This window comes from Saccopteryx bilineata, chromosome 9 (assembly GCF_036850765.1).
Source record: "Saccopteryx bilineata isolate mSacBil1 chromosome 9, mSacBil1_pri_phased_curated, whole genome shotgun sequence".
In the NCBI taxonomy this organism is placed as follows: Eukaryota; Metazoa; Chordata; class Mammalia; order Chiroptera; family Emballonuridae; genus Saccopteryx; species Saccopteryx bilineata.
The window spans coordinates 94,683,713-94,707,572 of record NC_089498.1 but is presented as its reverse complement, the minus strand read 5'-3'; the positions used below and the strand labels follow the sequence as shown (position 1 = coordinate 94,707,572).

Below are 23,860 nucleotides of genomic sequence, written 5' to 3'. Positions count from 1 at the left end.
CCCCCGCACGCTAGGCCGACGCTCTACCGCTGAGCCAACCGGCCAGGGCTTACTCATCCACTTCTATTAAAACAGGAGCCACACAAAGAGCACTGACTGACCAGATCCAAGTACTTAACTTTGTTTTCTGGTTTACCAAACTGTGGTAGAATAAAATGCTATCATACTTGTGGTGCATATAAGTCCAAATTTTTAAGCTTTTAATAAGATTGAGAAACAATTCATATAATTTAACTTAGTATGCCTAATACATGTGAGGTAGTTAAGTAAACAGTACTTCCCATTTTAATACACAGTACACAGAACACATGGGTAAATAACATACTCATACTTTCAACAATAAAAATTGGAATTAACCATAGAGACTTAGGACCCTCTCTTATTCTAACCAAAGAAAATAAAACTTAACTTTTTAAACTTTCTTTTAAAAAATTACACCATTTGTCTTAGTTTCTTACACTTTCCTAGATGCAGCACATTGGCTTGGGCCGATGGGTGCACCATGCGTGTGCAGATGATGTTTTCTTGGGTTGTACACTTGAAACCTGTATGGTTCTGTGAACCATGTCATCCTAATAAATTTGATACAAAAAGGCGATGACGTGCTCCTTAGTCCTCAAGACAATGATTCTGATGTTTAGACATCATAAGGTAACAGGGTTTGTCAGCGCCATTATAATCATGGGACTACTGTCATATAGACAGTCTGTCATTGACCAAAAGGTCATTATGCAGTGCATGACCATGTTCACACAGTGGAATACTAGTCAACAATAACAATTAATTTTTAGAATAACATGAGTAAACCTCGAAAACATAATACTGAATTAAAGTTTAAAAGATATACTGAAATAATATGTACTTAAATTAAAAACAGGCAAACTAAATAGTCCATTGGGTAGATATGCACACACAGTTGGGAAAACTAAGAAGGAAAACAAGTGAAAAATTACCACAAAAACCAGGACAGTGACAGAGCAATGCGATGTGACCAAGAAGGGACACACAGAAAGATTTTCATTGGTAACATTCTGTTTCTTAATCTGGGTAGCTGGTGATTTAGTGTCTGCTTTACTATTCTTTAAAGTACACAATTAGAGCTGCACACATTTCTGTACTTATGCTATTTTACAACAGAAAAAAATTAATTTATTACATTTTCATTTAATTTTTGGTAATAAAATATTTTATTGGTACTGTTTAATGCCAAAAACATAGTACTATTTCCACTGCTTAGCTTCCATCTTTAAATTAACAGCTAGTTAATTAAAATTAATATTAAAACAGGAATAAAGATAAAGTCATTTGATCCTGTCAGAAAACAAGCTGAAACTTACCTTTGCAAATAATTAGGTTCTTTTACTTTCACTGTCCTTCATAATAAATACTTGTATATAAAAGGAGACAATAATCTGAATAATTTTGCACAGTCATTTCATATCTTAAAACAAGACTAAGTGCTACCCCAACTTAAAACTTATAATAATTAGTAAGAGTTATTACAAAATTGAATTCATGTAGCACCAAGAAATTTGAAATTTATAATATATATTTCAGATGGTATGATTTACTGAGCCAAAAGAGTAATGATTTTTCTTCTGTGATTTTTCAGAGGTTTATGTACAAATAGAAAGAATACAACATAGGTCCCTTTTTAAAAGCCAAATGTTTGCCGAACTGGTGGTGACGAAGTGGATGGAGTGTCAACCTAGAATGCTGAGGTCACCCAGTTCAAAACCCGAGGTCACTGGCTCTACTTGAGCCTGAGGTAACCAGGCCAATCCCCTGGTCAAGGCACGTACAAGAGGCAATGTACAACTAAAGTAAGCAACAAGTGGATGATTCTCTCTCTCCCCTTCTCTCCAAAAAAAAAAAGCCAAGGTTTCAAAAATCTATGCATGCCCACACGTTTCAAACCATCTCCAATTTCTGGATCTAGTAATTGATCCCAGGGTAAAAGATGTGTGATAAATAACATGGTATAGTCCTATCCGAATATAATTTATTATTTATCTTATCTCATGTATTATACCTCAAATCATTCTTCTATCTGCAAGTGATATATATCTCTAAAATTTTCTATAGTTTAGATTTCCATTAGCACTACCTTCCCTCTCCTCCTTTTTTCTCAAATCAGTGTGATCTTATGGTATCCCTCATTAAATTTCTTTTTTCTCCCTTCAGTGAAACACTCTCAACTCAAAGTATTATAATAGTGCAAATACAGGTGGAGCATATAACATATTAGGAAAAAATGAACAGTGAATACATATGGGCCCATGCTAAATGAAACAATACAAAGCAAAGCCACAGAGTGCCATGCTATGCTCATCTACTCTGCACCATCCACCACGAGGAGGCTCTGGCAGCCCTGGCTCATGTACACTGAGGTTCCCACACACTACTAGTGTCTTGTGTTCCAATACACATAAATGTCTGTCAGTGATGTTTCCATGGTGATTTCAAAACAGGCTACAGCAACTCTGACTTCTAATCCTGAACATAATGACAGATAACACTTCATATTTTGAATCAAGTCATAGATTCTAATCTGAGTACATTCTACTGTAACCCATTTGTTCAAAAGCAGACATTCAGGGGACTAAGTAACATGAAGTTAAGGGGTTTTAACTTCTGTCTTCTCTTGACTGGCTGGGAATTTCAGATGTGTCACTTAATTAGCCTCTGTTTCAGTGAAAAAAAAGAAATTCTTTAAGCAACTGACCAAAGATCTTCGTTTAAAAACCAAGGAAGTTCACTCAGTGGTCGGCAGGTGAAGAACCCTTGTCCACACACTCAACCTGTCTCCATCTCTGTGGGAGCGGACTGCTCCTTCCCTGTCCATTGTCACCACACATCCCACCCTCAGCCCAGAGGCAACCAGGATGCCCCAGAGCATGAGCACAGAGTAGAAACTAACTCAAAACTACTTCTGGGACCAAACACTAAACTTCAATTTTTAAATGATTCCATAATGCAGTACTCTTACAAAACAGAGGCTCTGCATTGAAACAGTTGCTTTTTCTTCTCATATGAAGTTAACTGTGAAAGTAAAGCAATGTCAGAAAGAACACAAAAGATAAGCATATCTGCTCTGAAAGAGGCACTGCATCTGGGACAGGAATTAAGGCCAAATAAATAAAGCTGGTCTGTGGTTCAGACGAAGTCAGCCGGCAGCTTCGCTGTTTGTCCTGTACGCCTGTTTGCGGAGGTGTGTCTCTATTTCCTCTCTGAAGACCAGCATTCCCATGTGCGAGTGCGAGGCTTCGTTTATGGCTTTGGACAGGATGCACATGCGGTACTGCTCAGGGGTCAGCTCATCAGCACAGAGCTTCTCATGCCACAGGTGGAAAAGGCCAGGAACCGGAGTCCGAATCACAACCAGGTCACTGTGTAAGTATTTTCGATAAAGATGAACATCTTCTCCACCCCAACCTTTAACTTCTATGTCAAATCCACCTGTAGGGTCAAAATTAACATTGTATGTAACTGCCTGGCAGCCAGGACACAGTCAATCTAATAAAGGTTTAAGTGTTCTGCTTCAAATGAGACAGTATGGTATAGAGCCCACAGATGCCTCATGTTGAGGACTGACATCCTAGTTTGGAAGTCTAGTTACCATATGACATCTAGGAGCTCAAGGTCTGTTAAGAATATCAAAATGAAATTAAATATGTGAGATTGCTTTGTAAACTTCAAAGTTCATAGGAAATATTTAGAAAGTCAAATAGAGTGACGTCACGGAAATGGCGCCGTGAGCAGCGCGTCCGACAGATCTCTCCAAAATCTCAACAAATTTATCAACTAGAAACAGAAAAATTTATCCTTGGAGCATTCCGGAGTTCCACACACACTGAAGGCGAAAGGGCTGCTATCACTTGAATCTCAGAGTGGGGAGGGAGCTGAGGGTGTGGAGGAAGCTAACTACCGCACGGACGTTCATTCAAGCTGAGGAGGGAGTGCGCCTGTGGTGAGTCAACCCACCGTGCAACTGCCCGCCCATACTGGGGGAGCAACAGCCTGCGCAACTGCGAGCGAGCGTCCCCAGCCACTGGCGTGCCCAGAGCACCCCATTCGCTCACGTGCCCAGAGCACCCCACTCGCCCGCACACCCAGAGTACTCCATTCTCCTGCGCCCAGTGCACCCCAGCCGCCAGCTGCAAGGCAAGCGGGAAGGGCGCCAAAGTGATCTTCCCTACACCAGAGCTTCTCTCTGTGGGCGGGGCACCTCACCCAGCCATTCAAGCTAACAATCAAGCGTTGGGGAGGGGTGCGCGGGCAGCTTGCAATCCTTTCTAGAGCACATCGGCGGATCCAATCACTGAAATTAGCTTAAAAGACAGTGGAGTGACGTCACGGAAATGGCGCTGTGAGCAGCGCGTCCAACAGATCTCCCCAAAATCACAACAAATTTATCAACTAGAAACAGAAAAATTTATCCTCGGAGCATTCCGGAGTTCCACACAAACTGAAAGCAAAAGGACTGTTATCACTTGAATCTGAGAAACGAGGGTGTAGAAGAAGCTAACGCAGGGACGTTCATTCAAGCCGCGGAGGGAGTGCGCCTGACGTGAGTCAGCCCACACTGGGGAGCGGTGAGCAGCCGCTGGCGCGCGCCCGGTCTGGTTGCAGAGCGAGTACCGCCCACACTCGGGAGCTGCGGAGGGAGTGCGCCTGCGGTGAGTCGGCCCACACTCGGGAGCGGCGAGCAGCCGCCGGTGTGGGCCCAGTCCAGTTGCAGAGCGAGTACTGCCCACACTTAGAAGCTGCTCGCCGGCGCGCGCCCGGTCCGGTTGCAGAGCGAGCACCGCTAACGTTCCCAGCAGCCCGTGCACTGTGAGTGAGAGACCCCAGGAACCGGTGCCCGGAGCACCCCATTCGCGTGCGTGCCCTGGGCAATCCACGCGCCCAGAGCAACCTACTGGCCCGCACACCCAGGGTGCCCCATTATCCTGCGCCCGGTGCGCCCCAGCCGCCAGCAGCGGGGCGAGCGGGAGAGGCGCCAAGGTGGTCTTCCCTCCTTGGGAGATTCTCTCCGTGGGCGGGGCACCTCACCCAGCCATTCAAGCTAACAATCAAGCGTTGGGGGAGGGGCGCTCAGGCAGCCTGAAATACCTTCGGGAGCACAGCTGTGGACCCAATCACTGAAATTAGCTTAACCCACGAAATCTGCGCACCCACGGGTTCTAATTGATAAGATCTCTCTCAGTTCAGCGATCCAAGACAAGAGGCGTGATATTTTTTAGTGCCTCTCGCTAAAGGGGTGGGGGCAACCTCTGATTGATAGAGCCTCCATATTCAGGGATAAATACTAACAAGAGGGACTTGGCAGATAATAAGATCTATACTACACTAGTCGCAAGCAGAGACTAGTGCTTCTTCCCAGCCAAAACAGGCTACAAAGTGTGGAAAGCCTGGATTGAGTGGTCCAACTGAATGCTAGGCACTAAACAGTCACCTTGACAACAATTGACTCCCACCCCTGCCTGATTACACTGGAGGCTCTGACTGCCAGAGCCTTTCCCAAAGCCTTGCGCTGAGTGGGGATAGAGTGGGGATTTCCCAGCTCTTTGAGCCTCTTACTCCCCAGGCAGAAGCAGTTGCAGCCTTATAGCTGGATCACCAGGCTGCTAATTCAGGAAGGGGGAACTAGGAGAGAGACTCCAGGAAAGCAAACTCTCTCATCGTTGGACCCTGCAAACGCCAACAAGCCTTGACTACCAGCAAGACTAAAGCCAATTATATGACATTGCCATAGAATCCCATCAACTGCAAATCCCTACCTAAGTGTGACACAGGGGCAGAGCCTGGGGTACAGAGTCACCGACCAGGAAGAGGGAGAGAAAAGAAAAAGGAAGAAGTTAACCTCTCAAAATCAAGAAAAATCCACAGACTTTACAACTTGTTCCACTAATTTTTTTTTTTTGTTGTTTGTTTCTTCTATCTTATTGCCTTTATTATTATTATTTCTATTTCCTCCACCTCGGTCCTTCTATTCTCTACCCATCTTATGCTTCCCTTTTCTTGAACTACACTACCCATGAGTGTTACATTTTATTTCTCTTCTTCATCCTCACCCTCCTTTAAGGTTATACTCCAAAACACTTAACTCTCACTCTCTCCTCTTTTGTTTTTTTTTTGTTTTGCTTTATTTTGTTTTTTTCTCTTCCTTTTTTTTTCTTCCTTCGTTTTTCTCTTTTTCTTATTTTTTCCTTTCTATTCGTTTTTTCTTTTCTTGTTTTACTTTCCTCCCATTTAATCCTCAATCACGAACAAATTAGTTAATTTGGGACTCAAGGGTTTTTTTTGGCTTTATTTTTCTTTTTCGCTTTTGTTTTTGTTTTTTTCTTGTTTGTTTGTTTATTTTTGTGGCATTTTGGGTACTTTTTACGTTGCTTTTTAACGCACTAGCATTCCTCCCAACCCAAGGTCTCCATTGTATTTAGTCTTCGCTCTACTTAATACAACAGACTTTTACTTATTATTTTTATTTTTTTCTTCTTTATTATTATTTTTTCCTCCTTTTTTCTGGTTCCCTCTTATCCCTCTCATTATATCTCTAAGTCGACCATCACTTACAAGCAAATCATCTTATGCTTGTCTAAGATTTTCTTCCTTTTTTTTTTTTTGCATTTAGTAGGTCCCTACTCCCTTTTTTTGCCCCTTGAACTCTTCACCCCAAATCAGGCCCTCCATTATAGGCAGTTTTTGTTCCATTTAGCATAATATAATTCACAGGTCATCACGATATTTCCCTAAGGAGGGAAGAGGAGGGAAAGAGAAGAAAGAAAAAAGGGGGAAATAATAAATTATTAGTTTTTTTTTTTTGGTGGGGTGTTTTACCTTTTTTTTTTTTTTTTTTTTTAATTTTTACTTTTTATTAATTCTAATTAGTGCTATCAACAAGACCACCCTCAGATGCCAATAAGAAAGAGGAAATCGAATATTATGGATACAAAAGAAAAAGAGGTAACACAAATAGACGTGGAAAAATCTATGGAGAAAATACTTAACATATTGGAAGCCTTGGAGCTAAATGACAGAGAATTTAAAATAGAAATCTTAAAAATACTCAGAGATATACAAGAAAACACAGAAAGGCAATTTAGGGAAATCAGAAAACAATTCAATGAACACAAAGAATATATTACTAAGGAAATTGAAACTATAAAAACAAATCAAACAGAAATGAAAAACTCAATTCACGAGCTGAAAAACGAGGTAACAAGCTTAGCTAACAGAACAGCCCAGATTGAAGATAGGATTAGTGAAATAGAAGACAAACAACTTGAGGCACAACAGAGAGAAGAAGAAAGAGACTTGAAAATAATAAAAAACGAGAAAGCCCTACAGGAATTATCTGACTCCATCAAAAAGAATAACATAAGAATAATAGGTATATCAGAGGGAGAAGAGAAAGAAAATGGAATAGAGAATATACTCAAACAAATAATAGACGAGAACTTCCCAAGCCTGTGGAAAGAACTAAATCCTCAAATTCAAGAAGCAAACAGAACACCGAGTTTTCTTAACCCCAACAAACCAATTCCAAGGCACATCATAATAAAGATGACACAAACCAATGACAAAGAAAAAATTCTCAAGGCAGCCAGGGAAAAGAAGAGTACAACATATAAAGGAAGGCCTATTAGATTATCATCAGATTTCTCAGAAGAAACTCTACAAACTAGAAGAGAGTGGACCCCAATATTTAAAGCCCTGAAAGAGAGGAACTTTCAGCCAAGAATACTATACCCATCAAAGCTATCCTTCAAGTACGAAGGAGATATAAAAACATTCACAAATACAGAAAAGATGAGGGAATTTATCAGCAGAAAGCCCCCACTCCAGGAAATACTAAAGGGGGTTTTCCAACCAGATACAAAGAACAAAACAAAACAACACCACAAGTAACAAGCTCCACCAAGAACACAATAAAACCAAACTTAAACTGTGACAACAAAGGAAAAAAAGGGGGGAGAGGATAGAGATTAACAGTAGCAAAGGACGATGAAGTGCAGAAATACTCATAAGATAGGGTACTACAATGAATATGGTAGGTACCCTTTTCATTACTTAATGGTAACCACCCTTGAAAAAACCACCACAAAAACACTTAACTTAAAAAAGGTAGCAACAGAGGAAAGAAGTATGGAACACAAACAAACAAAAACAAATGATAGAAAAACAAAAGAGAAGAATCAAACAAGATACAAAACTAACAGAAAGCAATTTATAAAATGGCAGTAGGGAACCCACAAGTGTCAATAACTACACTAAATGTAAATGGATTAAACTTACCAATAAAAAGACACAGAGTAGCAGAATGGATTAAAAAAGAAAATCCAACTATATGCTGCCTACAAGAAACACATCTAAGCAACAAGGATAAAAACAAATTCAAAGTGAAAGGCTGGAAAACAATACTCCAAGCAAATAACACCCAAAAAAAAGCAGGCGTAGCAATACTCATATCTAATAATGCTGACTACAAGACAGAAAAAGTACTCAGAGACAAAAATGGTCATTTCATAATGATTAAGGGGAAGTTGAATCAAGAAGACATAACAATCCTTAATATATATGCACCAAACCAAGGAGCACCAAAATATGTAAGACAGCTACTTATTGACCTAAAAACAAAAACGGACAAAAATACAATCATACTTGGAGACCTCAATACACCGCTGACAGCTCTAGATCAGTCATCCAAACAGAGAATCAATAAAGATATATTGGCCTTAAACGAAACACTAGAACACCTGGATATGATAGACATCTACAGGACACTTCATCCCAAAGCGACAGAGTATACATTTTTCTCTAGTGTACATGGAACATTCTCAAGACTTGACCATATGTTGGGCCACAAAGACAATATCAGCAAATTTAGAAAAATTGAAATTGTACCAAGCATATTTTCTGATCATAAAGCCTTGAAACTAGAATTCAACTGCAAAAAAGAGGGGGAAAAACCCACAAAAATGTGGAAACTAAACAACATACTTCTAAAAAATGAATGGGTCAAAGAAGAAATAAGCGCAGAGATCAAAAGATATATACAGACAAATGAAAATGACAATACGACATATCAGAATCTCTGGGATGCAGCAAAAGCAGTAATAAGAGGAAAGTTCATATCACTTCAGGCCTTTATGAACAAACAAGAGAGAGCTGAAGTAAACCACTTAACTTCACACCTTAAGGAACTAGAAAAAGAAGAACAAAGACAACCCAAAACCAGCCGAAGAAAGGAGATAATAAAAATCAGAGCAGAAATAAATGAAATAGAGAACAGAAAAACTATAGAAAAAATCAATAAAACAAGGAGCTGGTTCTTTGAAAAGATCAACAAAATTGACAAACCCTTGGCAAGACTCACAAAGGAAAAAAGGCACAGGACTCAAATAAATAAAATCCAAAATGAAAGAGGAGAGATCACCACAGACATCATAGATATACAAAGAATTATTGTAGAATACTATGAAAAATTATATGCCACCAAATACAACAATCTAGAAGAAATGGATAAATTCCTAGAACAATACAACCTTCCTAGACTGAGTCATGAAGAAGCTGAAAGCCTAAACAGACCAATCAGCAGGGAGGAAATAGAAAAAACTATTAAAAACCTCCCCAAAAATAAAAGTCCAGGCCCAGACGGTTATACTAGTGAATTCTATCAAACATTCAAAGAAGACTTGGTTCCTATTCTACTCAAAGTCTTCCAAAAAATTGAAGAAGAAGCAATACTTCCAAACACATTTTATGAGGCAAACATAACCCTCATACCAAAACCTGGCAAGGACGGCACAAAGAAAGAAAACTACAGACCAATATCTCTAATGAATACAGATGCTAAAATACTAAACAAAATACTGGCAAACCGAATACAACAACATATTAAAAAAGTAATACATCATGATCAAGTGGGATTCATCCCAGAATCTCAAGGATGGTTTAACATACGCAAAACGGTTAACGTAATACACCATATCAACAAAACAAAGAACAAAAACCACATGATCTTATCAATAGATGCAGAAAAGGCTTTTGATAAAATACAACACAATTTTATGTTTAAGACTCTCAACAAAATGGGTATAGAAGGAAAATATCTCAACATGATAAAGGCCATATATGATAAACCATCAGCCAACATCCTATTAAACGGCATAAAACTGAGGACTTTCTACCTTAAATCAGGAACAAGACAGGGTTGTCCACTCTCTCCACTCTTATTTAACGTGGTGCTAGAAGTTCTGGCCAGAGCAATCAGACAAGACAAAGAAAGAAAAGGCATCCATATCGGAAAAGAAGAAGTAAAGCTATCACTTTTTGCTGATGATATGATCCTATACATCGAAAACCTGAAGGACTCCACAAAAAGATTATTAGAAACAATAAACCAATACAGTAAGGTCGCAGGATACAAAATTAACATACAAAAGTCCATAGCCTTTCTATATGCCAACAATGAAATATTAGAAAACGAACTGAAAAAAATAATCCCCTTCACGATTGCAACAAAAAAAATAAAATACCTAGGAATAAACATAACAAAGAATGTAAAGGACCTTTATAATGAAAATTACAAAGCATTGTTAAGGGAAATCGAGAAAGATACAATGAGATGGAAAAATATTCTTTGTTCTTGGATAGGAAGAATAAATATAATCAAAATGGCCATATTACCCAAAGCAATATACAAATTTAATGCAATTCCCATCAAAATTCCTATGAGATTTTTTAAAGAAATGGAACAAAAAATCATCAGATTTATATGGAACTATAAAAAACCCCGAATAGCCAAAACAATCCTAAGGAAAAAGAATGAAGCTGGGGGCATTACAATACCTGACTTTAAACTATATTATAGGGCCACGATAATCAAAACAGCATGGTATTGGCAGAAAAATAGACACTCAGACCAATGGAACAGAATAGAAAGCCCAGAAATAAAACCACATATATATGGTCAAATAATCTTTGATAAAGGGGCCAATAACACACAATGGAGAAAAGAAAGCCTCTTCAACAAATGGTGTTGGGAAAACTGGAAAGCCACATGCAAAAGAATGAAACTCGACTACAGCCTGTCCCCGTGTACTAAAATTAATTCAAAATGCATCAAAGACCTAAATATAAGACCTGAAACAATAAAGTACATAGAAGAAGACATAGGTACTAAAATCATGGACCTGGGTTTTAAAGAACATTTTATGAACTTGACTCCAATGGCAAGAGAAGTGAAGGCAAAGATAAATGAATGGGACTACATCAGAATAAAAAGTTTTTGCTCAGCAAGAGAAACTGATATCAAAATAAACAGACAGCCAACTAAATGGGAAATGATATTTTCAAACAACAGCTCAGATAAGGGCCTAATATCCAAAAGTTACAAAGAACTCATAAAACTCAACAACAAACAAACAAACAATCCAATAAAAAAATGGGAAGAGGACATGAATAGACACTTCTCCCAGGAAGAGATACAAATGGCCAACAGATATATGAAAAGATGCTCAGATTCATTAGTTATTAGAGAAATGCAAATCAAAACTACAATGAGATACCACCTCACCCCTGTTAGATTAGCTATTATCAACAAGACGGGTAATAGCAAATGTTGGAGAGGCTGTGGAGAAAAAGGAACCCTCATTCACTGTTGGTGGGACTGTAAAGTAGTACAACCATTATGGAGGAAAGTATGGTGGTTCCTCAAAAAACTGCAAATAGAACTACCTTATGACCCAGCAATCCCTCTACTGGGTATATACCCCAAAACCTCAGAAACATTGATACGTGAAGACACATGTAGCCCCATGTTCATTGCAGCACTGTTCACAGTGGCCAAGACATGGAAACAACCAAAAAGCCCTTCAATAGAAGACTGGATAAAGAAGATGTGGCACATATACACTATGGAATACTACTCAGCCATAAGAAATGATGACATCAGATCATTTACAGCAAAATGGTGGGAACTTGATAACATTATACAGAGTGAAATAAGTAAATCAGAAAAAAACAAGAACTACATGATTCCATACATTGGTGGAACATAAAAATGAGACTAAGAGACATGGACAAGAGTGTGGTGGTTACCAGGGGTGGGGGGAGGGAGGACATGGGAGGGAGGGAGCGAGAGAGTTAGGGGGAGGGGGAGGGGCACAGAGAACTAGATAGAGGGTGGCGGAGGACAATCTGACTTTGGGTGAGGGGTATTCAACATAATTTAATGACAAAATAACCTAGACATGTTTTCTTTGAATATATGTACCCTGATTTATTAATGTCATCCCATTACCATTTATAAAAATTTATTAAAAAAAAAAAAAAAAAAGACAGTCTGCGCACCTCCCAACTGACCCACGGGGCTCTAACTGATAAGATCTCTCTCTGTTCAGCAATCCAAGACAAGAGGCATGATATTTTTTAGTGCCTCTTGCTAAAGGGGCAGGGGAACTTCTGATTGACAGAGCCTTCATACTCAGGGATATATGCTAACAAGAGGGACTTGGAAGATGTTAAGATCTGTACTGCAAGCAGCGACTAGTGCCTCTTCTTCCCAGCCAAAACAGGCTACAAAGTGTGGAAAGCCTGGGAGAGTGGTCCCATTGAATGCTAGGCGCTGAACAGGCCTAGAGGCTTATTGAAAGTCACCTTGAGAAAATTGGCTCCCAGCCCCGCCTGATTACACTGGAGGCTCTGACTGCCAGAGCCTTACCCAAAGCCTTGCGCTGAGTGGGGATAGAGTGGGGATTTCCCAGCTCTTTGAGCCTCTTACTCCCCAGGCAGAAGCAGTGGCAGCCTCATAGCTGGATCACCAGGCTGCTAACTCAGGAAGGGGAGACTAGGATGCTCCGGGAAAGCAAACTCTCTCATTGTTGGACCCTGCAAACGCCAACAAGCCTTGACTACCAACGAGACTGAAGCCAACTATATGACATTGCCGTAGAATCTCATCAACTGCAAATCCCTACCTAAGCGTTCCACAGGGGCAGAGCCTGGGGTACAGAGTCACCGACCAGGAGGAGGGAGAGAAAAGAAAAAGGAAGAAGTTAACTTCTCAAAATCAAGAAAAATCCACAGACTTTATAACTTGTTCCACTATTTTTTCGTCGTTGTTGTTTGTTTCTTCTATCTTATTGCCTTTATTATTATTATTTCTATTTCCTCCACCTCGGTCCTTTTATTCTTTGCCCATCTTATTCTTCCCTTTTCTTGAACTACACTACCCATTAGTGTTACATTTTATTTCTTTTCTTCATCCTTACTCTCCTTTAGGGATACACTCCAAAACCCTTAACTCTCACTCTCTCCCCTTTTGCTTTTTTTCTTTTCCTTTTTTCTTCCTTCATTTTTCCCTTTTTCTTATTTCTCCTTTTCTATTCATTTCTTCTTTTCTCCTTTTATTTTTCCTACCATTCAATCCTCAATCACGAAAAAATTATTTAATTTGGGACTCAAGTTTTTTTTGGTTTTGTTTTGGGTTTCTTTGTTTGTTTTTGTGGCATTTTGGGTGCTTTTTACTTTGCTTTTTAACTCATTAGCATTCCTCCCAACCCAAGGTCTCCATTGTATTTAGTCTTTGCTCCACTTAATACAACAGATATTTATTTATTTATTTAAATTATTATTTTTTCTCCTTTTTTCTGTTTCCCTCTTATCCCTCTCATTATATCTCTTAGTCGACCATCACTTACAAGCAAATCATTTTATACTTGACCAAGGTTTTCTCCTTTTTTTGAATTTTGTAAGTCCCTACTCCCTTTTTGCCCCTTGAATACTTCACCCCAACTCAGGCCCTCCGTTATAGGCAGTGTTTGTTCCATTTAGCATAATATAATTCACAGGTCATCACGATATTTCCCTAAGGAGGAGGGGAGAGGAGGGGAAGAGAAGAAAAGAGGGGGAAATAATAAATTATTACTGTTTTTTTTTTGTGGGGTGTTTTTCTTTTTTCCTTTTTTTTTTCTTTTCCCAAGAAATTTTTTTCCATTTTTTTTTACTTTTTTAACTTTTTTTTTTTACTTTTTATTCTTTATTAATTCTAATTAGTGCTATCAACAAGACCACCCTCAGATGCCAATAAGAAAGAGGAAATCAAATATTATGGATACAAAAGATAGAGAGGTAACACAAATAGATGTGGAAATATTTATGGAGAAAAAATTTAACATATTGGAAACCTTGGAGCTAAATGACAGAGAATTTAAAATAGAAATCTTAAAAATACTCAGAGATATACAAGAAAACACAGAAAGGCAATTTAGGGAGCTCAGAAAACATCGATCACAAAGAATATATTACTAAGGATATTGAAACTATAAAAACAAATCAAACAGAAATGAAAACCTCAATTTACGAGCTGAAAAACGAGGTAAGAAGCTTAGCTAATAGAACAGCCCAGATAGAAGGTAGGATTAGTGAAATAGAAGACAAGCAACTTGAGGCACAACAGAGAGAAGAAAGAGACTCAAAAATAATAAAAAATGAGAAAGCCCTACAGGAATTGTCTGACTCCATCAAAAAGAATAACATATAGGTATATCAGAGGGAGAAGAGAGAGAAAATGGAATGGAGAATATACTCAAACAAATAATAGATGAGAACTTCCCAAGCCTGTGGAAAGAACTAAAGCCTCAAATTCAAGAAGCAAACAGAACACCGAGTTTTCTTAACCCCAACAAACCTACTCCAAGGCACATCATAATGATGGCACAAACCAATGACAAAGAAAAAATTCTCAAGGCAGCCAGGGAAAATAAGAATACAACATATAAAGGAAAGCCTATTAGATTATCATCAGATTTCTCAGCAGAAACTCTACAAGCTAGAAGAGAGTGGACCCCAATATTTAAAGCCCTGAAATAGAGGAACTTTCAGCCAAGAATACTATACCCATCAAAGCTATCCTTCAAGTACGAAGGAGATATAAAAACATTCACAAATACAGAAAAGATGAGGGAATTTATCATCAGAAAGCCCCCACTCCAGGGAATACTAAAGGGGGTTTTCCAACCAGATTCAAAGAACAAAACAAAACAAAACAAAACCACAAGTAACAGCTCCACCAAGAACACAATAAAACCAAATTTATACTGTGACAACAAAAGAAAATAAAGGGGGGGGGATGGAGATTAACAGTAGCAAAGGACGATGAAGCGCAGAAACACTCATAAGATAGGGTACTACAATGAATATGGTAGGTACCCTTTTCATTACTTAATGGTAACCACCCTTGAAAAAACCACCACAAAAACATATGACTTAAAAAAGGTAGCACCAGAGGAAAGAAGTATGGAATACAAACAAAAACAAATGATAGAAAAACAAAGAGAAAAATCAAACAAGATACAAAACTAACAGAAAGCAATTTATAAAATGGCAATAGGGAACCCACAAGTGTCAATAATTACACTAAATGTAAATGGATTAAACTTACCAATAAAAAGACACAGAGTAGCAGAATGGATTAAAAAAGAAAATCCAACTGTATGCTGCCTACAAGAAACACATCTAAGCAACAAGGATAAAAACAAATTCAGGTGGGGGAGGGAGGCAGTAGTGGGCTTTAGCGCCTTTTCTGGCAGCGGTAGATTTTTTTTTTAATTTTAATTTTATTTATTCATTTTTAGAGAGGAGAGGGATAGAGAGAGAGAAAGAGAGAGAGAGATGGGGGAGGAGCTGGAAGCATCAAGTCCCATATGTGCCTTGACCAGGCAAGCCCAGGGTTTCGAACCGGTGACCTCAGCATTTCCAGGTCAACGCTTTTTCCACTGTGCCACCACAGGTCAGGCTGGCAGCGGTAGATTTGAAGCGCTTTGAAGGACGGGACCCTGAGAAGAGGAGACCATTACTGGTGCGAGGCCAAAAAGGATTGGATTAGTTTGTCCTTGATTTTTCTATGTTTAAAGATTGAAATATTGGAGCCATGGGAATAAAGGCTCAGCGTCCACAATGTTTTTTTGACATCGCCATTAATAATCAACCAGCTGGAAGAGTTGTCTTTGAATTATTTTCTGATGTGTGCCCCAAAACATGTGAGAACTTCCAATGTCTTTGTACAGGTGAAAAAGGGACAGGGAAATCAACTCAGAAGCCATTGCATTATAAGAGTTGTCTCTTTCATAGAGTTGTCAAAGATTTTATGGTTCAGGGTGGTGACTTTAGTGAAGGAAATCGATGAGGAGGAGAATCTATTTATGGAGGATTCTTTGAAGATGAGAGTTTTGCTGTTAAACACAACAAAGAATTTCTCTTATCAATGGCCAACAGAGGAAAGGATACAAATGGTTCACAGTTTTTCATAACAACGAAACCAACTCCTCATTTAGATGGGCATCATGTTGTTTTTGGACAAGTGATTTCTGGTCAAGAAGTTGTGAGGGAGATAGAAAACCAGAAAACAGACGCAGCTAGCAAACCATTTGCTGAGGTGAGGATACTCAGTTGTGGAGAGCTAGTTCCCAAATCTAAAGCTAAGAAAGAAGAAAAGAAAAGGCATAAGTCATCCTCCTCCTCCTCATCATCCAGTGATTCAGATAGCTCAAGTGATTCTCAGTCCTCTTCTGATTCTTCTGATTCTGAAAGTGCTTCTGGCGAGAAATAAAAAAAAAAGAAAAAAGAAACAGAAAAAATTCCCGAAAACACAAGAAAGAAAAGAAGAAGCGAAAGAAAAGCAAGAAAAGCACATCAAGTGAAAGTGAGGCTGAAAATCTTGATGCACAACCGCAGTCTACTGTCTGTCCAGAAGAGATCCCTCCTATACCTGAAAATAGATTTCTAATGCGAAAAAGTCCTCCTAAAGCTGATGAAAAAGAAAGAAAAGCCAGAGAAAGAGACAGGGAAAGAGAGTGGTATGTGAATGTGCATAGTAATCCACCTAACTCCCAGCCCGCTTCATACCAGAGGCAACTTTTAGTAACTAGGTCTGGCAGGAAAATTAAATGAAGAGGACCAAGGCGTTATCGAACTCCATCTAGATCCAGATCAAGGGATCGTTTCAGACGTAGTGAGACTCCTCCACATTGGAGGCAAGAAATGCAAAGAGCTCAAAGAATGAGAGCATCAAGTGGTGAAAGATGTATCAAAGGGGATAAGAGTGAGTTAAATGAAATTAAAGAAAATCAAAGAAGCCCAGTTAGAGTAAAAGAGAAGAAAATTACTGATCACAGGCATGTGTCTGAGAGTCCAAATAGAAAAAGTGAAAAGGAAAAGAAAGTAAAAGACCATAAATCTAACAGCAAAGAGAGAGACATCAGAAGAAATTCAGAAAAGGATGACAAGTATAATAAAAACAAGGTGAAGAAAAGGGCTAAATCTAAAAGTAGGAGTAAAAGCAAAGAGAAATCAAAGAGTAAGGAAAGGGATACAAAGCACCATAGACATGAAGAAAAGAAGATGAGGTCAAGGAGTAAAGAAAAGGATCATGAGAATGCTAAAGAAAAAGAAAAGTCTGAATCTAAAGAAAAAGATCAAGAGAGGAGTAGAAGTAAAGAGAAGTCTAAACAGTTAGAATCTAAAAGTAATGAGCATGATCATAATAAAAGTAAAGAAAAGGATAGACGTGCACAGTCTAGGAGTAGAGAGCATGATACAACTAAAGGCAAACACAGTTACAATAGTAGGACAAGGGAACAAAGCAGAAGTAGGGACAGGAGCAGAAGAGTGCGATCCAGAAGCCATGACCGTGATCGCAGCAGAAGCAAGGAGTACCACAGATACAGGGAACAGGAATACAGGAGAAGAGGAAGATCACGAAGCCGAGAGAGAAGAGCAACACCGGGAAGATCGAGAAGTAAAGACAGAAGGAGAAGGAGGAGAGATTCATGGAGCTCAGAGAGAGAAGAAAGTCAAAGCAGAAACAAAGAGAAATATAGAAACCAAGAAAGTAAAGAGTTCACACAGAAAAGAAAATTCTGAGGGTGAGAAGAGAGTGTACTCTAGAAGTCGTGATCATAATAGTTCAAATAATAACAGGGATAAAAAGGCTGAAAGAGATCCAAGTCCATTCTCAAAAATAAAACAAAGTAGTCAGGACAATGAATTAAAGTTCTCCACATTGAAAAATAAGGAGGATGAGAAGACCAGGTCCTCAGTGGAAAAAGAAAACCAAAAATCAAAGGGTCAAGAAAACGACCATGTACATGATAAAAATAAAAAATTTGATCATGAATCAAGCCCTGGAACAGATGAAGACAAAAGTGGATGAGTGAGTTGTATAACTTCTTATTTCCATTCTGTCTCGAGTTTTAAGTTTTAGAGACTTGGTGATGAATCTCTCCTTTATGTTGTTTCTCCTCTTTTTATTGTTTTTTTGATTGTTTTATGTTTGTCTTTTTTTTTTTTAATGTGGACTTTATTGAGTTGATCTTTTGATAATCTGCAACCTGGATAATTTGTACTGCTAAAGTTTTAATAAAAAAACAACAACAAACAAACTAACAAAAAACAAATTCAAAGTGAAAGGCTGGAAAACAATACTCCAAGCAAATAACACCCCAAAAAAAGCAGGCATAGCAATACTCATATCTAATAATGCTGACTACAAGACAGAAAAAGTACTCAGAGAGAAAAATGGTCATTTCATAATGATTAAGGGGACACTGAATCAAGAAGACATAACAATCCTTAATATATATGCACCAAACCAAGGAGCACCAAAATATGTAAGACAGCTACTTATTGACCTAAAAACAAAAACGGACAAAAATACAATCATACTTGGAGACCTCAATACACCGCTGACAGCTCTAGATCAGTCATCCAAACAGAGAATCAATAAAGATATATTGGCCTTAAACGAAACACTAGAACACCTGGATATGATAGACATCTACAGGACACTTCATCCCAAAGCGACAGAGTATACATTTTTCTCTAGTGTACATGGAACATTCTCAAGACTTGACCATATGTTGGGCCACAAAGACAATATCAGCAAATTTAGAAAAATTGAAATTGTACCAAGCATATTTTCTGATCATAAAGCCTTGAAACTAGAATTCAACTGCAAAAAAGAGGGGGAAAAACCCACAAAAATGTGGAAACTAAACAACATACTTCTAAAAAATGAATGGGTCAAAGAAGAAATAAGCGCAGAGATCAAAAGATATATACAGACAAATGAAAATGACAATACGACATATCAGAATCTCTGGGATGCAGCAAAAGCAGTAATAAGAGGAAAGTTCATATCACTTCAGGCCTTTATGAACAAACAAGAGAGAGCTGAAGTAAACCACTTAACTTCACACCTTAAGGAACTAGAAAAAGAAGAACAAAGACAACCCAAAACCAGCCGAAGAAAGGAGATAATAAAAATCAGAGCAGAAATAAATGAAATAGAGAACAGAAAAACTATACAAAAAATCAATAAAACAAGGAGCTGGTTCTTTGAAAAGATCAACAAAATTGACAAACCCTTGGCAAGACTCACAAAGGAAAAAAGGCACAGGACTCAAATAAATAAAATCCAAAATGAAAGAGGAGAGATCACCACAGACATCATAGATATACAAAGAATTATTGTAGAATACTATGAAAAACTATATGCCACCAAATTCAACAATCTAGAAGAAATGGATAAATTCCTAGAACAATACAACCTTCCTAGACTGAGTCATGAAGAAGCTGAAAGCCTAAACAGACCAATTAGCAGGGAGGAAATAGAAAAAACTATTAAAAATGTCCCCAAAAATAAAAGTCCAGGCCCATACGGTTAAACTAGTAAATTCTATCAAACATTCAAAGAAGACTTGGTTTCTATTCTACTCAAAGTCTTCCAAAAAACTGAAGAAGAAGCAATACTTCCAAACACATTTTATGAGGCAAACATAACCCTTATACCGAAACCTGGCAAGGACGGCACAAAGAAAGAAAACTACAGACCAATATCTCTAATGAATACAGATGCTAAAATACTAAACAAAATACTGGCAAATCGAATACAACAACATATTAAAAAAGTAATACATCATGATCAAGTGAGATTCATCCCAGAATCTCAAGGATGGTTCAACATACGTAAAACGGTTAACGTAATACACCATATCAACAAAACAAAGAACAAAAACCACATGATCTTATCAATAGACGCAGAAAAGGCTTTCGATAAAATACAACACAATTTTATGTTTAAGACTCTCAACAAAATGGGTATAGAAGGAAAATATCTCAACATGATAAAGGCCATATATGATAAACCATCAGCCAACATCATATTAAATGGCATAAAACTGAGGACTTTCCACCTTAAATCAGTAACAAGACAGGGTTGTCCACTCTCTCCACTCTTATTTAACGTGGTGCTAGAAGTTCTGGCCAGAGCAATCAGACAAGACAAAGAAAGAAAAGGCATCCATATCGGAAAAGAAGAAGTAAAGGTATCACTTTTTGCAGATGATATGATCCTATACATTGAAAACCCGAAGGACTCCACAAAAAAATTACTAGAAACAATAAACCAATACAGTAAGGCCGCAGGATACAAAATTAACATACAAAAGTCCATAGCCTTTCTATATGCGAACAATGACATATTAGAAAATGCACTCAAAAAAATAATCCCCTTCACGATTGCAACAACAACAACAAAAATACCTAGGAATAAACATAACAAAGAATGTAAAGAACCTATATAACGAAAACTACAAAGCATTGTTAATTGAAATAGAAAAAGACACAATGAGATGGAAAAATATTCCTTGTTCTTGGATAGGAAGAATAAATATAATCAAAATGGCCATATTACCCAAAGCAATTTATAAATTTAATGCAATTCCCATCAAAATTCCTATGAGATTTTTTAAAGAAATGGAACAAAAAATCATCAGATTTATATGGAACTATAAAAAACCCTGAATAGCCAAAGCAATCCTAAGGAAAAAGAATGAAGCTGGGGGCATTACAATACCTGACTTCAAACTATATTATAGGGCCATGATAATCAAAACAGCATGGTATTGGCAGAAAAATAGACACTCAGACCAATGGAACAGAATAGAAAGTCCAGAAATATAACCACATATATATGGTCAAATAATCTTTGATAAAGGGGCCAATAACACACAATGGAGAAAAGAAAGCCTCTTCAACAAATGGTGTTGGGAAAACTGGAAAGCCACATGCAAAAGAATGAAACTCGACTACAGCCTGTCCCCGTGTACTAAAATTAATTTACAATGGATCAAAGACCTAAATATAAGACCTGAAACAATAAAGTACATAGAAGAAGACATAGGTACTAAACTCATGGACCTGGGTTTTAAAGAACATTTTATGAACTTGACTCCAATGGCAAAAGAAGTGAAGGCAAAGATAAATGAATGGGACTACATCAGAATAAAACGGTTTTGCTCAGCAAGAGAAACTGACATCAAAATAAACAGACAGCCAACTAAATGGGAAATGATATTTTCAAACAACAGCTCAGATAAGGGCCTAATATCCAAAATTTACAAAGAACTCATAAAACTCAACAACAAACAAACAATCCAATAAAAAAATGGGAAGAGGACATGAACAGACACTTCTCCCAGGAAGAGATACAAATGGCCAACAGATATATGAAAAGATGCTCATCTTCATTTGTTATTAGAGAAATGCAAATCAAAACTACAGTGAGATACCACTTCACCCCTGTTAGATTAGCTATTATCAACAAGACGGGTAATAGCAAATGTTGGAGAGGCTGTGGAGAAAAGGCAACTCTCATCCACTGTTGGTGGGACTGTAAAGTAGTACAACCATTATGGAGGAAAGTATGGTGGTTCCTCAAAAAACTGCAAATAGAACTACCTTATGACCCAGCAATCCCTCTACTGGGTATATACCCCAAAACCTTAGAAACATTGATACGTAAAGATACATGTAGCCCCATGTTCATTGCAGCACTGTTCACAGTGGCCAAGACATGGAAACAACCAAAAAGCCCTTCAATAGAAGACTGGATAAAGAAGATGTGGCACATATACACTATGGAATACTACTCGGCCATAAGAAATGATTTCTTCGAATCATTTACAACAAAATGGTGGGATCTTGATAACATTATATGGAGTGAAATAAGTAAATCAGAAAAAACCAAGAACTACATGATTCCATACATTGGTGGAACATAAAAACAAGACTAAGAGACATGGACAAGAGTGTGGTGGTTACCAGGGGTGGGGGGAGGGAGAACGCGGGAGGGAAAAAGGGAGAGGGTTAGGGGGAGGGGGAGGGGCACAAAGAAAACTAGATAGAGGGTGACGGAGGACAATCTGAGTCTGGGCGATGGGTATGCAACATAATTCAATGACAAGATAACCTAGATATGTTTTCTTTGAATATATGTACCCTAATTTATTAATGTCACCCCATTAACATTAATAAAAATTTATTTTAAAAAAATGAAAAAATAAAAACATATTGGGAAGAAGAAGAAGAAAAAAGAAAGTCAAGTAAAGGAGAAGGAAATATAAACCACCCATAATCTCACCACCATTAATATTTTATTACATTTTCTTTCTATCCTTTAAAATTCAAGTTTTTCTGGGTTATGTGAAACATACCAGAAGGGAAAATAGAAGCAATGGCTAACCTGGAGATATAAACTTGAGAATGAGCACACAGATGATTTAAAGCCACAGGGAGTGGATGAAATGACTGGTTTATAGGGAAAGCAGAGCCTGGGTCTAAATGCTGAGAAAAATGCCACTGCCTATGGGTTAAATGTGCAGAGAAAGATACAGCCACAAAAGAGACTGAGAAATGGTCCCAGAGGAGAAAGAAAATTCTGCAGAATGTGTTATAACAGCAGTTGAGTCAAGAGTGTTTTGAGGGAGAAACGGTCAAGTATGTGCTGCTCAATTAAGAACATAAAAAGAACCAACCAAGTAGAGACCTGGCAACATAAATGTCACAACCTCATGTAGAACAATTCTGACAGTGATGAGGACACAAGAAATAGGAGTTAAAGTTGAGACTAGTCTGAGCTGAACAAAAAACTTTTTAAAGATGCATGGACAAGGAAATCCAAGATGGCAATGGAATAGGCAAATGGACATTCCACTCACCCCCTCCCAGTACCTAACTGGAGTTATAACTAAATTTAAGAACAATCATCCTGAAAAACCAACTCAGGACTAAATGAAGAGGAGTATATAACCAAGGATTCACAGAAGCCATACTGAGACAGGCAGGAAGGGCAGAGATGTGAAAAGGGCTGCCCCTGCTCCCAGGAGAGTGGCAGCTAAGGGCCTGAAAGGACATCTCAGCTGCAGGGGGGTCGCCCTGAGAGGTGTGGGTCCTAAGTCCCAGGCTGGGCTCCCCACCCTAGAAAACCAGAGTCTAGAAGATGCACCCACATAGCATTTGGCTGTAGAAAGAGGCAAGGTTACTGCCTGCAAGAAAGAGACAGGAAATTTCAGAGACACAGGCACCAGAGCCCTTATGCTAAGTCAGGCACCAGAGCCCTTGTGCTGAATCATTCTCTGGTACCCCAGTCCCCGTCTTTCTTGGATGGAGAATCCCCTCTGTGTGGCATCAACATGGGGAAAGCAACTGCCTGACCCTTGGAAATTTCTCTTGCCTCACCCTATGACAAAAAGTAAGCAGTCTTGGCCAGGAAGCAGGGGCTGAAAAGCCTCAAGGGAGACAGTGACTCAGCTGCCTGAGGTCAGAGCTTTCCCCACCATGTTCCCAAGAATATGACTGGTGCTTCCATCTCACGGGTAGGGAGACAGGCTTGAAGTTCAGACACTCAAAGTGTGAGTTCCTTGGAGCCTACTGCTGGGACCAGTTGAGGGGCTTAGCCACTTCTAGGGGAAGGTCCCAAACAACACCAGTGGAAGACTCTCAGTCTTCCTCC

At 38.5% G+C, this 23,860-nt stretch overlaps 1 protein-coding gene and 1 pseudogene across 2 annotated transcripts in view; one reads left to right on the top strand and one right to left on the bottom strand.

The window, feature by feature from the left end:
• Positions 1-1,148: 1,148 nt before the first annotated feature.
• Positions 1,149-23,860, bottom strand: part of CSGALNACT2 (chondroitin sulfate N-acetylgalactosaminyltransferase 2) — a 61,241-nt gene continuing 38,529 nt past the window's right edge. For both annotated transcript variants that reach the window (XM_066243692.1, XM_066243693.1), the window contains one exon: positions 1,149-3,459. In XM_066243692.1, the coding sequence (XP_066099789.1) occupies positions 3,167-3,459 (293 nt within the window). In that variant the 3' untranslated portion in view covers positions 1,149-3,166. The remainder of the gene's footprint in view (positions 3,460-23,860) is intronic.
• LOC136313382 (peptidyl-prolyl cis-trans isomerase G pseudogene) lies at positions 15,812-18,405 on the top strand (annotated as a pseudogene).